This window comes from Mustela nivalis, assembly GCF_964662115.1.
Source record: "Mustela nivalis genome assembly, chromosome: 1".
NCBI classification, from domain to species: Eukaryota; Metazoa; Chordata; class Mammalia; order Carnivora; family Mustelidae; genus Mustela; species Mustela nivalis.
In genome coordinates, this window is record NC_139020.1 from 154835986 (window position 1) to 154849051 (window position 13066).

At 53.9% G+C, this 13066-nt stretch overlaps 1 protein-coding gene across 4 annotated transcripts in view; it reads left to right on the forward strand.

Moving 5' to 3' along the window:
* The window catches only part of ACVR2B (activin A receptor type 2B), a 40843-nt gene that overhangs the window by 17211 nt on the left and 10566 nt on the right, over positions 1–13066 (forward strand). For 2 of the 4 annotated variants that reach the window (XM_082745804.1, XM_082745806.1), the window contains exons 2-10: positions 6480–6687; positions 7428–7537; positions 7698–7849; positions 7929–8072; positions 8609–8752; positions 9091–9239; positions 10991–11105; positions 11808–11946; positions 12040–12170. In XM_082745804.1, coding sequence (XP_082601930.1) covers positions 6480–6687; positions 7428–7537; positions 7698–7849; positions 7929–8072; positions 8609–8752; positions 9091–9239; positions 10991–11105; positions 11808–11946; positions 12040–12170 — 1292 coding nt within the window. The remainder of the gene's footprint in view (positions 1–6479; positions 6688–7427; positions 7538–7697; positions 7850–7928; positions 8073–8608; positions 8753–9090; positions 9240–10990; positions 11106–11807; positions 11947–12039; positions 12171–13066) is intronic. The other 2 variants (XM_082745805.1, XM_082745807.1) reach the window with 2 other exon arrangements.

The window sequence follows — 13066 nt, forward strand, 5'->3', positions numbered from 1 at the left end:
ATATGCTGACAACTTAATTTCAGTCTTCCTTCAATTTTGCTGAAAGCAAAGAATAGGAAACTATGTTTTTTGTAAAATATTTTATTATGCAGTCATTCTGTTTATTCACTTTTTCCGTTTCTATGATATACATTTAAAGAACTTTATCAGCACCTGTCAGTGACTGTTAATTATATCTGGTTATTTCTGATACTCTCACTTACGGTCACCTTGTTTAACACAATATACTCAAAAAAGGATGGGGAAATACAGTGTAGCTAATTTTTAAAAAAATTTTATTTATTCCTTTGACAGAGACAGATCAGAAGTAGGCAGAGAGGAAGGCAGAGAGAGGAGGAAGCAGGCCCCCTGCCGAGCAGAGAGCCCGATGCGGGACTCGATCCCAGGACCCCGAGATCATGACCTGAGCCGAAGGCAGAGGCTTCAACCCACCGAGCCACCCAGGCGCTCACAGTGTAGCTAATTTTAACTCAGCTGTGCCAAGGCAATATTTCATGAGGGGATGCTTTTGCTATTTATTTACTTTTTGGGGGGTAACAACCTTATTTTTATTTTTTTGCTGGTTTTTCTGTTTTATTTATTTATTTATTTTTAATTTTTTATTTTTTATAAACATATATTTTTATCCCCAGGGGTAGAGGTCTGTGAATCACCAGGTTTACACACTTCACAGCACTCACCAAAGCACACACCCTCCCCAATGTCCATAATCCCACCCCCTTCTCCCAACCCCCCTCCCCCCAGCAACCCTCAGTTTGTTTTGTGAGATTAAGAGTCACTTATGGTTTGTCTCCCTCCCAATCCCATCTTGTTTCATTTATTCTTCTCCTACCCACTTAAGCCCCCATGTTGCATCACCACTTCCTCATATCAGGGAGATCATATGATAGTTGTCTTTCTCTGCTTGACTTATTTCGCTAAGCATGATACGCTCTAGTTCCATCCATGTTGTCGCAAATGGCAAGATTTCATTTCTTTTGATGGCTGCATAGTATTCCATTGTGTATATATACCACATCTTCTTGATCCATTCATCTGTTGATAGACATCTAGGTTCTTTCCATAGTTTGGCTATTGTGGACATTGCTGCTATAAACATTCGGGTGCACGTGCCCCTTTGGATCACTATGTTTGTATCTTTAGGGTAAATACCCAGTAGTGCAATTGCTGGGTCATAGGGCAGTTCTATTTTCAACATTTTGAGGAACCTCCATGCTGTGTTCCAGAGTGGCTGCACCAGCTTGCATTCCCACCAAGTGTAGGAGGGTTCCCCTTTCTCCGCATCCTCGCCAGCATCTGTCATTTCCTGACTTGTTGATTTTAGCCATTCTGACTGGTGTGAGGTGATAAGGTTAGAAAGTTTTAATACCAAGACTATATAAAGAATTCATGTAAGTCCTGGGAAAAGCAGCCTAGCAGAAAAATGGGAAAGGATGTGAATAGGCATTTCTTAGAAGTAGGGGTTAATAAACACAAAAGGATGAGCAGTTTCACACATAATTAAGAAATGGGGATCAAAACTCTCCTACACCGTTTCATACTGATCAGGTGAGCAAATACTGGGGTGAGTGTGTAGCTCAGTGGGGCTGTAGTCTTCCGGGAACATGAATTGGTACATCCAGAAGGGTCCTTGGGAGGAAAGTTTGACAGTCTCTGGTTGAGTTGAAGATGCTCCTACCTTACGATAGGACCCAGCATCTCTAACATACCCCCTGCTTGCGTGTGAGCACAGGACGAGTCCAGAGGCTTCCTGGTGGCCGCGCTCAGATCCTTACCCCTTGTAAATAACCTAGAAGTGCAGTGGCAGGCTGGCCACTTCCCTTGTGAGCTCGGACTGCAGTGCCGGGCTGCCTGGGTTCCAAAACCGGGCTGCCTGGTTTTGACACTTGGTAGTTACTTGGGGAAGATACTTCACCTCATTGTGCCTCAGCTTAGGATACATTTATTTATTTACTTACGTGTTTATTTGGGGCGGGCAGCGGGAGAGGGAGAGAAAAAATCTTAAGGTGTGGAGCCCTACCTGGGCTCGATCTCATAACCCGGAGATGATGACCTCAGCTGAAATCAAGAGTTGGATGCTTAACCACCCAGTCACCCCTAAATTACTATTTGCAAAATGCTTAGTTTAGTGCCTGCTGTGTGTTTGTTAAATGAATGCGTATCAGTGTGGATGGCTCACAAATAAATGGGTCAAGTCAAACAAGCCAGTGTGTCAAGAGGTTGTTTGGCTGCTGGGAACGTGCTGGAGCTCTTCTCTTGTGTGCCAGTTCAAAGGTGCAAGTATACATGCATTGTGGATTCTATCTGTGCCATTCCACCTGGAGTCTGGGGAGTAAGGGAGAGCACTGGCCCCCACTCAAGTATGGAGGCCTGGAGGCTTCCTGGAGGAGGGTGCACCTTGGCATGCTGACGGCAGAGGACTGAGGTGGATGTGGTGGGCGGCATCCCTTTCTCACTGGTCTGCGATGCTCCTGTGGTTGGGGCTGGGCATCTGCTTCCTTTGGAGGGAGAGGGGGACTGCCGAGGGGCTTCAGGAGTTAAGGGTAGAATGCAGCCAGTTGCTGGTTGCTGGGGTCTGAAGCTGCTCTGGGAGATGTTGGCCGGGCTGGATGTACTCCAAGCCCAGAGCTCAGGGAGCCCCAGGGGAGGTGTGGCCACACTAGCTCTATATCTTCCTGCGTGGGGTCTGCCTTAATCGCCCCGCCACTTCTGCATCCCTTTGTCTCCCTTCCCCCCTTGTTGTGCTTCCAGTGCCTCCCAGGCAGTATCTGGGTGGGCTTTCCCCTGCATCTCCCCAGCACATAGTGGGCTGTGTCCAAGGCCAGCTGGACTGGGAAACACCTCCCTGTGCTTGTCTTCGAGTGTCAGAACTGGTCTTTTTGGGGCAAGCTCTGGAATGTTGGTTCAGAGTGGAGTATGTATTTTTATTTCTCTCGGGGGTGGTATGTGTCCAGGAGTGGAGTTTCTCTGCTCACCTGGGCTGAGGGCTTGGGAAATACTGGGGTCTTCTTTCCAACAAAGTCTAAGCCCCTTGGAATCTAGGGGACACTGCTACTTGTATACATAGTTCGTCTGGAGGCTAGCAGTTGGGTTGGCTGTGACTCAGGGATGGAGTGAGCCACTGCCCAGGTATCTGGGAGGTAGGCTGCCCTCAGGGCTCTGAGGTAGCAAATATGGGGGAGGGGTACTGCTGGCACCCCATCTTGGGAGTGCAGCTTCCTCTCCTGCTGGGATAGGCGAGTGAGTGGGTGGGGGTCGGAGAACCTCATGCGAACAAGCGAACAAGCACGGGCAGGAACCCTGTGTCTATTAAAAGGCAGAGGTTGGAGTGTTGCCAGAGGCTATAAATAGCTGAGTGTGTGCAGAAGCCAGCATGAGGAGGAGGGAGAAAGGGGGAGGCCCTGGATTTGCAGTTGGCAAGCAGGGCCTGGCCCTGGTATGGGAGGGATATGGAGCCTCCCAGGTTTGCAGGTTCTCCTGGGCTCTGAGTGTGAATCTTTTGGAGGTGCTGGGAGCCTTCTTGGGGGCTTGTAATGTGAAGGACTGTCACGGGCAGCAGGGAGGGGTGTGGCTCTTGATGTGACAGCTAATGTGCCAAGCACTGTCATAACCACTCTTAAAACACATCAACTCATTTGGCTTGGGAACAGCCTGAGGAATTAGGTGCTTTTATCATCCCTTTTTCACACATGAGGAAACAGAGGCACAAGATGGATTAACTCACTCAGGAAGTGTTACAGCTAGGACTTGAATGAATTAGCATAAATAGTACATATTAAAGTACTCTCAGCCTGCTCGAGGCTGCCTTACTCGAAGTTGTCTGCAGGAGGATCTGGTCGGGGTCGGGGGTCCACTTATATTTTGAGCCCTTGGGTCTTACCTGCAGCTTTGGCCTCGTCAGCCCTGTCCACTCGGGTCCTGCCCATGGTAATGGCCAGAGGAACCTCTGCTTGGTGTGTGGCATGAGGAGAGGAGCTGGGCTGGCCGTGGCCACTGTCAGTGTTGGGACTCCTTGCCTTGCACAGGGGGCTTGTTGCTTATTTTCTGCTTGGAGATGGGAACTCCATTGAGGGACCCTCAGTCTGGGCTGCGGGCTTAGGCCACGCCTCCTGTTGTCCCTTCCCTTCGAAGTTCTGCCCTCGCCAGGTGATGACCATGGCCTTCTGTCTGTCCATTCGTTCTTCCCTCTGTCTACGTGTCATGTGTCTGGAACTGGTTCTAACACTCAAGATAAGTCAGGCTTGTGCCTTTCTCAGCCTTGCAGGCTCATGGGGGGAAGGCTGATATTTCAAAAGGGACTTTCAAGTACACTTATAAAGTTTTATTTCTTAATATGAGTATTCACTGTGCTATTTTCTCTTGGAGGTTGTCTTTGGTTACATTATTTTTACACGTTTTGAATGTCTGAGGCAGTCCTTTAAAAAACAACAGGCCATTGGTCCAGAGTGGTAATTGAGGTGGTAGAGGAAGCAGTAGATAGTTCGCCTGGTCTCTGGGGAGAGAAGAGCTGGAATTTAAAGGAGAAAGTGGGGAGCGTCCTGCAGCCAGAGGTAGTAACTTGTGCTAAGTCCAGAAGCAGAGTGTGTTCAGGGGCCTGGCAGTGTGGTATGACAGCAGTGGGGGAAGCAAGATCAAGGAGTGGCCAGCCTCCCTCTCTGCAGCTCTGCCCATCCCTTCAGGTTCTCCCCTCAAGCCTTAGGCCTTGTGCTCCATGAGGGACCTGGCTGGGAGAAGCCAGCATGCATCCCATGCTTTGTGTAGACCCTGATGCCCTTCATGTGGACCAGGTTGGGTCCCAGCTGCCTGGGTGGTGGGGAGGCCATTCTTTTTCTTCTTACTGGTGTCCTTGCATGCCAGAGCCATGGCTAGACATTGGCATTCTGATAGGATGGCATTTGAGCCGTATGTGCTCCTACCTGGAGCTTTGACATGTGCTGTTTGCCTTTGGCCTCTGGGGGAGCCTCTTGTCCTTGCAGAGAGCTCAGAAGGGTTGGGTTGACTAGAGAATGATCTGCAGTGGGGGGCCCTTCCCTCCTGACAGCCAGTCATTGTCCTTCTCCCGGGGTGTACTGTGCATATCAAGTTCTTCACTCTCGATGGCCACTGTGATAACCTTGGCCGTGGAGTGGAGGATGAGGGAGGCTTTGGGCTGTTATGACTCAGGGCACTGAGCTCTCCCCCAGGGTCAGGATGGGGTCTTCTCTCCTGGTTGCTGGTGGGCTGGCTGACTGTCCATCGGTGGGGGTGACTCTGACCCTTTCTTCCTCCTTCCTGGGGCAGGAATAACAGCTGGGGTGGCATCAGGCCCCTGGCTTGCAGTAGGCCCAGGAAGAGTGGAGAGGTTAGGTGGATGCTTGGTGCTGGTTTCCCCTTGGGTGTCTGTGTGGTTTTTGGCAGTGAAGTTGATCATGGGTGTCTGTAAAGGGACCATAGTAGGGCACTGAGTTCTGGAGAGCTCTTCAGCCCAGGCTTCAGGCAGGGGCCATAATCTCTTTCCTGGGAACCTCCTTTAGCATCTCCTTCCTCCTTCCCATTACAGGGCTTTGGGGGACTGGGGGCCATTGGGGCAGATGGGAGTGCTGGGCAGGATTGCCTGAGAGGGGTTAGTGAGAAAGATGGATTTGGTGAATGTTTGAGGCCATATTTGGAAAGGAATATATTTGGAAGGAGAATATTTGAAGGGGGCAGTTGGGAGTTGAAGTGTTTGGCCACCTGGATGGCACTCATGTAGGGGGTGGAAGAGGACACAGGAATAGTGGGGAGGGCTCACAGGGGTCTTCAGGGGCCAAGCCCAGCTGGGAGGATTCTGTTAACCTTGTCTAGCCACCAGCCAGCCCTCTTTCTGCTTGGGGCACATACTCCACGTGGCGACTTTGGGAGACTTGCCCTGAGCATGCTGGCCTGCTTCTTAGGACCTTCTCCTTCCCTGCTGAGGACCAGGTGTTGTTGCTGGAGGCAGGAAGGACACTGGACTGGAGGGTCTGAGGTGGGGTGGGGGACACACAAGTCTACCGGGGTGAGGTGGACAGCAGCAGCAGGAAGCTGCCCCTGGGAGTTTGCCCAGACATGGTCCTTGAGGTCTGCATCAGAGCCACTGGAGGTTCTGGGGGCGGGGGCCTGCAGGTGGAGGGTGGTGGTGTTTAAAACTGTGGTAGAGTCTGCCCCCCTTTCAAATGTCCAATATGGGCAAGGCCCAGGAATAGGTACTTTCAGCAGTCTCCCCTCCCCCCAACACAGTGATCCTGCTACGCATGGGGGTTTTGAGGTCTCCCCACTCCTGCTGCTGCAAGGGAGCCATCCCCACCCCCACACAGGAGGCTCAGGCATCTGTGGAGCCCCTTTCTGTGCGTGTGGCCGTCAGTCTGGCTGTTGGACACACTCCCCCACACCCAGTCCCCCTCAGAGTGGCCGGGGACTCAGGACAGGCAGGCACAGGGGTTTGTGGACTGCTCAGCCCTTCTCTCACTTCCCGCGCACAGGTTCCGGGCGCGGGGAGGCCGAGACTCGGGAGTGCATTTATTACAACGCCAACTGGGAGCTGGAGCGCACCAACCAGAGTGGCCTGGAGCGCTGCGAGGGCGAGCAGGACAAGCGGCTGCACTGCTATGCCTCTTGGCGCAACAGCTCCGGCACCATCGAGCTCGTCAAGAAGGGCTGCTGGCTGGACGACTTCAATTGCTACGACAGGTGCCTGGAGCCCGGGGCCCGCCCTCACTGCCCCCCATCCCCTCAGTGCGCTGGAGTCTGTCCTCCCCTCCCGGCACCATCCCTGCCTCAGTCCTACTGGAGTGCCCCACCCAGTCCCCTGGAGTCCACCCTCCACTCCCCTAGCCCTGCAGCCTGGGGCGAGTCTGTCCTCCCTCCTGGCACACCTCTGCTTTAGTCTTACTGGAGTACCTGCCCCCCAGTCCCACTGGAACCCCCCCTCCCCTCCTAGAGCCCGTGGGGGAGTCTGTCCTCCCTTCTGGTCCCACCCCTGCCTCAGTCCCACTGGCACCTACCCTCCAACCACCCCCAATTCAGTCCTGCTGGAGCCTGCCCTCCCCTTCCATTTGCCCCCCAAGTCCCACTGGAGCCTGCCTGTGGCTATAGGGCCCTCTAGGCCTCAGGATGTGAAAGCGAGCCTGGCATTTAAGGGTAGGGGGAGACGGGCCTCTCCTTACTGCTTGGTCAAGTAGGGATGGTGCCAGGGTCCTAGCTGTCCCGCAGATGTGTGTGCTCTGTCCCAATGCAAAGGAGAGCTCTTTGTGTGGAACCGTGGCTCTCCCGCCTGACATTTGGGTCCCACTTTAGGGGAGGTGGGTTCACACTGTCCCCTGATGGCTCCTCTTGGGCTTCTCTGTCACTGGGGAGGGCTTAGCTGGGCAGGCCCCTGTGAGGCTTGCATCCCTTAGCTGAGGGGTCCATGGGAAACTGTGTGCCTCCAGGCAGGAGTGTGTGGCCACCGAGGAGAACCCCCAGGTGTACTTCTGCTGCTGTGAAGGCAACTTCTGCAACGAGCGCTTCACCCACTTGCCAGAGGCTGGGGGCCCAGAAGGTGAGGGCCACAGGAGGGCAGGCTGGGGCCTCTCCTTGGCCCTGGAGCTCTCCTTTCAGCTCTGGAGTTGGGTGGGGAGTGGCTGTGGGGCTCTCTGGTCTGGCCCCTGAGGTGTGTGGGTGGGCGGGCTGTGTGACACAGGGCTCCGTGTGTCCCCTAGTCACGTACGAGCCACCCCCGACAGCCCCCACCCTGCTCACGGTGCTGGCCTATTCGCTGCTGCCCATTGGGGGCCTCTCCCTCATCGTCCTGCTGGCCTTCTGGATGTACCGGCATCGCAAGCCTCCCTACGGCCATGTGGACATCCACGAGGTGAGACAGGGCTGGTGAAGGGCAGGGGTAGAGGTGGGGTCACCCGGCCAGACCCTCGTAAGCCCTCCCTCTTCCCCAGGACCCTGGACCTCCACCTCCGTCCCCTCTGGTTGGCCTGAAGCCTCTGCAGCTGCTGGAGATCAAGGCTCGGGGGCGCTTTGGCTGCGTCTGGAAGGCGCAGCTCATGAATGACTTCGTGGCTGTCAAGATCTTCCCACTTCAGGTAAGTGAGCAAGGGGCTTCCAGGTCATCCACCTGTGCTATCCAGCTGGAGCTTTCCCATCCCAGGGCCATCAGGCCTGTGCAGGTGGGATGAGAGAGAGGCGGGCTCCACTGGCATTTTCTTGTAGGGCTGGGGTTGGGCTTTGCAAAACCTGATCCACTCTGGTTTTCAGGGGTTTGTTTTTGACATTAGGTTCTGCTTAGAGGCCTCGGACACCAGGCTACCCCAGCAGGTGCCCAGAACACTTAGAAAAGCTAGGCCTGGCTCTGCATCTCATTTGGTGGGTGCAGTGGGCCCCTCACTTCCCTCCCTGGGCCTTAGTGGCCTTGTTTGTAAATCAGGTAAATCTAGCCCTAAGTGATCTCTGGGATCACCATTGACCTCTGCTCTGGGGCCCAGCTCAGTCCTGGTCATCTGCCTGCCTCCCTTATGGAGCTGAGGCTGGTCTGGGGTGGGAGGATTGCATATGGCTGGGGTGGTGGTCCTGCTGCAGGGTGGCATGGCAGCAGCGGGGCTTAGCCGCATCCCTGCCTTAGGACAAGCAGTCATGGCAGAGTGAACGGGAGATCTTCAGCACACCTGGCATGAAGCATGAGAACCTGCTGCAGTTCATTGCCGCTGAGAAGCGAGGCTCCAGCCTGGAGGTGGAGCTCTGGCTCATCACGGCCTTCCATGACAAGGTGAGTCAGGTTGTGGACATCCTGTGACAGGCTGTGGGCTCCTGAGACGAGGTGGCCTTCCACCCTAGGGCGACCCTTCCTCAGTGTGGACATGAGTGCCTACAAGAACTCCTCTAACTCTGGGATAAATTTTTAGGAATAAGTGCAGTGACTTCGTGATTAACACCCTCTGACCCCCAGAGGGTCCCAACCCTATTAGCTTCACATACCTTCCATGTCGATCACAGTCTCCCAGGAGGGGAGCCTGCCTCTGTCCATTGAGACAGTCCTCCTGGGGCCCGGCTGGATCCTGTTCTGTTCCCAGAGCCTGTGCCCAAGTTCTGTGCTGTCTCCTGTAGGGCTCCCTCACGGATTACCTCAAGGGGAACATCATCACATGGAATGAACTGTGTCACGTGGCAGAGACCATGTCAAGAGGCCTCTCGTACCTTCATGAGGACGTGCCCTGGTGCCGTGGAGAGGGCCACAAGCCGTCTATTGCCCACAGGTACCTGGCTTAGCAGTTGCCCTCCTTGTGCTTGGTGTGGAGCTGCAGAGGGTTGGAGGGTGAGAACAGGGCCTAGGATGGAGGCAGAGGGCTTTTCCATTTCATAAAGATGCTTAACTGCTCTGTGTTGGGGGGCCATCTGGCCCTTTCCTCTGCCTTCGGCCCTTTCCTCGAAAGCTGGTTTTCTCATGCCCTCTGGTGGCCACATGAGGAAGTGCTGACTCCCATTACTTCAGTTGGAGGGTTGGTTCAGCAGTTCTCCAACTTTTTGGTTAGGATCTGTTTACATTCCTTTTTTTTTTTTCCTGAGAGAGAGAGAGAGTTCACACCCGTGCTTGGTGGTGGGGGGAAGGGCGGAGGGGGAGAGAGAGAGAGAGAGAATCTGAAGTAGGTTCCATGCCCAGCGTGGTCACATGTCATCACCCTGAGATCATGACCTGAGCGGAAGTCAAGTCATATGCTTCACCCACTGAGCCACCCAGGGGCCCCAGGATCTCTTTACAGTCTTAAAGAAAGCTTCTGTGTACATGGGTTATGTCTATGGATATTTGCTATGTCAGAGTACTCACGTTCTGTTAACTCAGAGTGATGATATCCCATGTATATAGCCGCTGGAACACTCTTTTCCTGAGAATGAATTTACAAAGACAAAGAATGGATTATGAATGAAAAGAATTCTGGTCTTGCAGTTCCCCTGAAACAGTGTCAGGGACTCTTTGGGGTCCTGGGGCTACCCCTTGAGGACCGCCGTAGTGACTGTTCATCACAGTCCTCACTCAGTGCTGGCACTCCTCTGAACGCTCAGAAACACAAGGCCAGGTTCGTCTTAGTATCTCACAGACACTCGTTGTCTGTGAGATGAGGGTGTTTCTCAGCTCCATCGTACAGAGCAAGGACGGTAGTGCAGAGAAGCTGAGAGGTTGGCCATCAGACTTGGTGTAGGGTAGCTCTGTGCCTATGAGGGAGGGAAAAGAATCTTGAGTTCCAGGACTCAAAGCTCAGGGGCCCCTCATGGTAATAATATCAATGACATTTAAGGCTTACAGTGTGAAATTGTGATTTTTGTAGGTCAAAAGTAGTTGAATGTTGACTCTTCCATATGGTTTGACCTAATGGTAGTGCTCAGTAAGTGAGCTGGGTGGTCCTGAGCATGTACACCTTCTGCTCCCTGAGCTTCATTCCTTACAACAAGACTGACACAGGCACTGGGGAGACCAAGGAGCACACGCACCCCTGTTAGCACAAGGTGGAGCTGAACGCGCACTGCCAGCGCCCAGCTCTACCCTGACACAAGCCCCTCGGGCTTGTGCAGAAACCCGGGCAGGTTCATTCTTCGTGTCACTCCCATCCCAGCTTGTGGACATTTTTCCCCAGAAGCCTTCATCCAGGCCAGTAGGCCTGACCTTGGCCCCTCCGAGAATGCAGATGCTAGCCTTTGATACTATGGGGACTAGAATGGGGTCTGCCCAGCCATTGTGATCAGTGTTGCTTTGACAGCTGTGGCAGAAATGTATTGAGCGATTCTGACATTGAGGGGGGTGAGGGGTGGAAGGGTGTCCCAAAGCAGCCCACCTGTGCAGCCTCATAGAACCCCACCCTGGTGTAGGCCCTGCTCCCAGATAGGGTGCGATGGCCTGGTCTGAGTCTCTGGGGGCTGGAAGGCACAGGCTCCAGTATCTCAGGGTCAAGGTGGGAAGCCAGGAGCAGGAAGCATAGTATTCCTCTTCATCTCAGTCTACTTGTCTCCTCAGGGACTTCAAAAGCAAGAATGTATTGCTCAAGAGTGACCTCACAGCCGTGCTGGCTGACTTTGGTCTGGCTGTTCGGTTTGAGCCAGGAAAACCTCCAGGGGACACTCATGGGCAGGTAATGAGCCTCAGGGCTGGCACAGGGGTGGACACTGCCCTTCTGGGGTCCAACTGGCAAGACACAGGGGCAAGGGTTGCTGTGAGCTCAGAGCTGTCCGGGAACTCCGAAAGCAACACTCGTCTTCCCTGTGGGGCAGGCCAGCCCTGGAGGGTAGCACAGCCCTGAAGGTCAGTCAGTCAGACCCAGCTTTCCCAGTGGGGTTGGTACTCATCCTTGCAGCCTCAGTCTCTCTTTTCCTTTTCAGCAGAATTGTAAAGCAATATAATATAGAAGGAACTCGACTAAGAATCCAAACCAGAAACCTAGAAAACGTACCTAAAAGTTAAGCCTGAAGAAATCCTCTTAGAACAATTGTTGTCAATATTTTTAAGTATTTTTCAGCCCCTCTGTTTTTGATCTTAGTCTCAGGAAAATGCACACCAAGTGGGTAGCCCCTCGCAGTGCTCGTGTTTCGAGGAAGTAGGTAGCAGTTCCGTGTGAGAGTCCTGTCGTGTTGAGTGTGTGGTGTTTTTCAGTTCTCCTTGGGGTGTTGTACGTATACCGTGACCTCTCGTGAGCTCCCCACGAGTGTGGTGAGGCAAGGGCTGTCGTCCCCAGCGGTGTCCTCTGAGTGCTGTCGTCCTAGCCCCATCTAGTGGGCTTGGGTGGGGCTCTCATGTGCTGTGGTTATGATGGGCCCCCTACCCTGTCCTTGTGTAGGTGGGCACGCGGCGGTACATGGCCCCTGAGGTGCTGGAGGGAGCCATCAACTTCCAGAGAGATGCCTTCCTGCGTATTGACATGTACGCCATGGGGCTGGTGCTGTGGGAGCTTGTGTCCCGCTGCAAGGCTGCGGATGGTGAGTGAGGCGGCAGCCCCGAGTTTCTGGGCTGTGGGCTCAGGGGCCATGAGCCCTTGGGATGACCCTGCTGGGCTCTCTGTTCCCCCCCAGGCCCTGTGGATGAGTACATGCTGCCCTTCGAGGAAGAGATCGGCCAGCACCCATCCCTGGAGGAGCTGCAAGAGGTTGTCGTGCACAAGAAGATGCGGCCTGCCATTAAGGATCACTGGTTGAAGCACCCGGTGAGCGGCCTGGGTGGCAGGGAACCGTGTAGGGCAGGTGAGAGGGAGGCCCATCTAGGTGGGACGGAGGACGAGGATGCCTCAGGCAGCAGGACCATTTCCTCCTCTCCTGTGGGTCAGAGGCCACTTAGTGCATTGTCTCCCTTCCATCAGGAGTGTGTCTGGGGAGGTTCTGGCTCGGCAGGGAGGTGGCTCTGCAGTTGGGCCTGGAGTGATGGGGCCTGTCGGTCTGTTCCTTCAGGGCCCATGTGGCCTCTTTGTAGACCATTTGTGGATGAGAGCCCACTGGCCCTGGGCCTGACACGTCTGGGTTTGAGTCCTGGATCTTCCCATCGATAGCTGTGTGGCTTCTGGCAGATTGCTGTATTTCTCTGAGCCTTTGTCTCCTCAGGGTAGTAATACATTTAACTGGTAATTATAAATTACTTGGCAGGACAGCTATCACATAAATGCTTAGTATGGGTTACCTCTTATGAAATATTATCTGTACTCTGCCTTCCTTTTCTTTCTGGGCAAAGGACCAAGCCGTGTGGCATCTTGTCCTCTCCAGTGTGGGGATATTATACAAAAGACCTCTGCATGTAAACTGTTTACCAGTTGCCTTCAGCTACATTGAGGCTCTCCCTGCCGTACACCTCCCGGTTCTTTCAGATACAGGACAGCCTTGGGGCCACTGGAGGCTGGCAGTCTCCCATACATGCCATCAGGGGCCAAGTTCAGTTGCAGTGCTGCTCTCTGGAATCTGGGGCTGCTGGTGGAGAAAACTGAGACACGGGGACATACAGGCTGGGCCAGAGTCTGTCCCTTCTGCCTCAGACTTCTCAGTCTTCCAGGGCAGAACTGGCGGCCAGGCCAGTTCCCTGATGAGGAGCGCAAGGTGCAGAGAGATCTCGGTG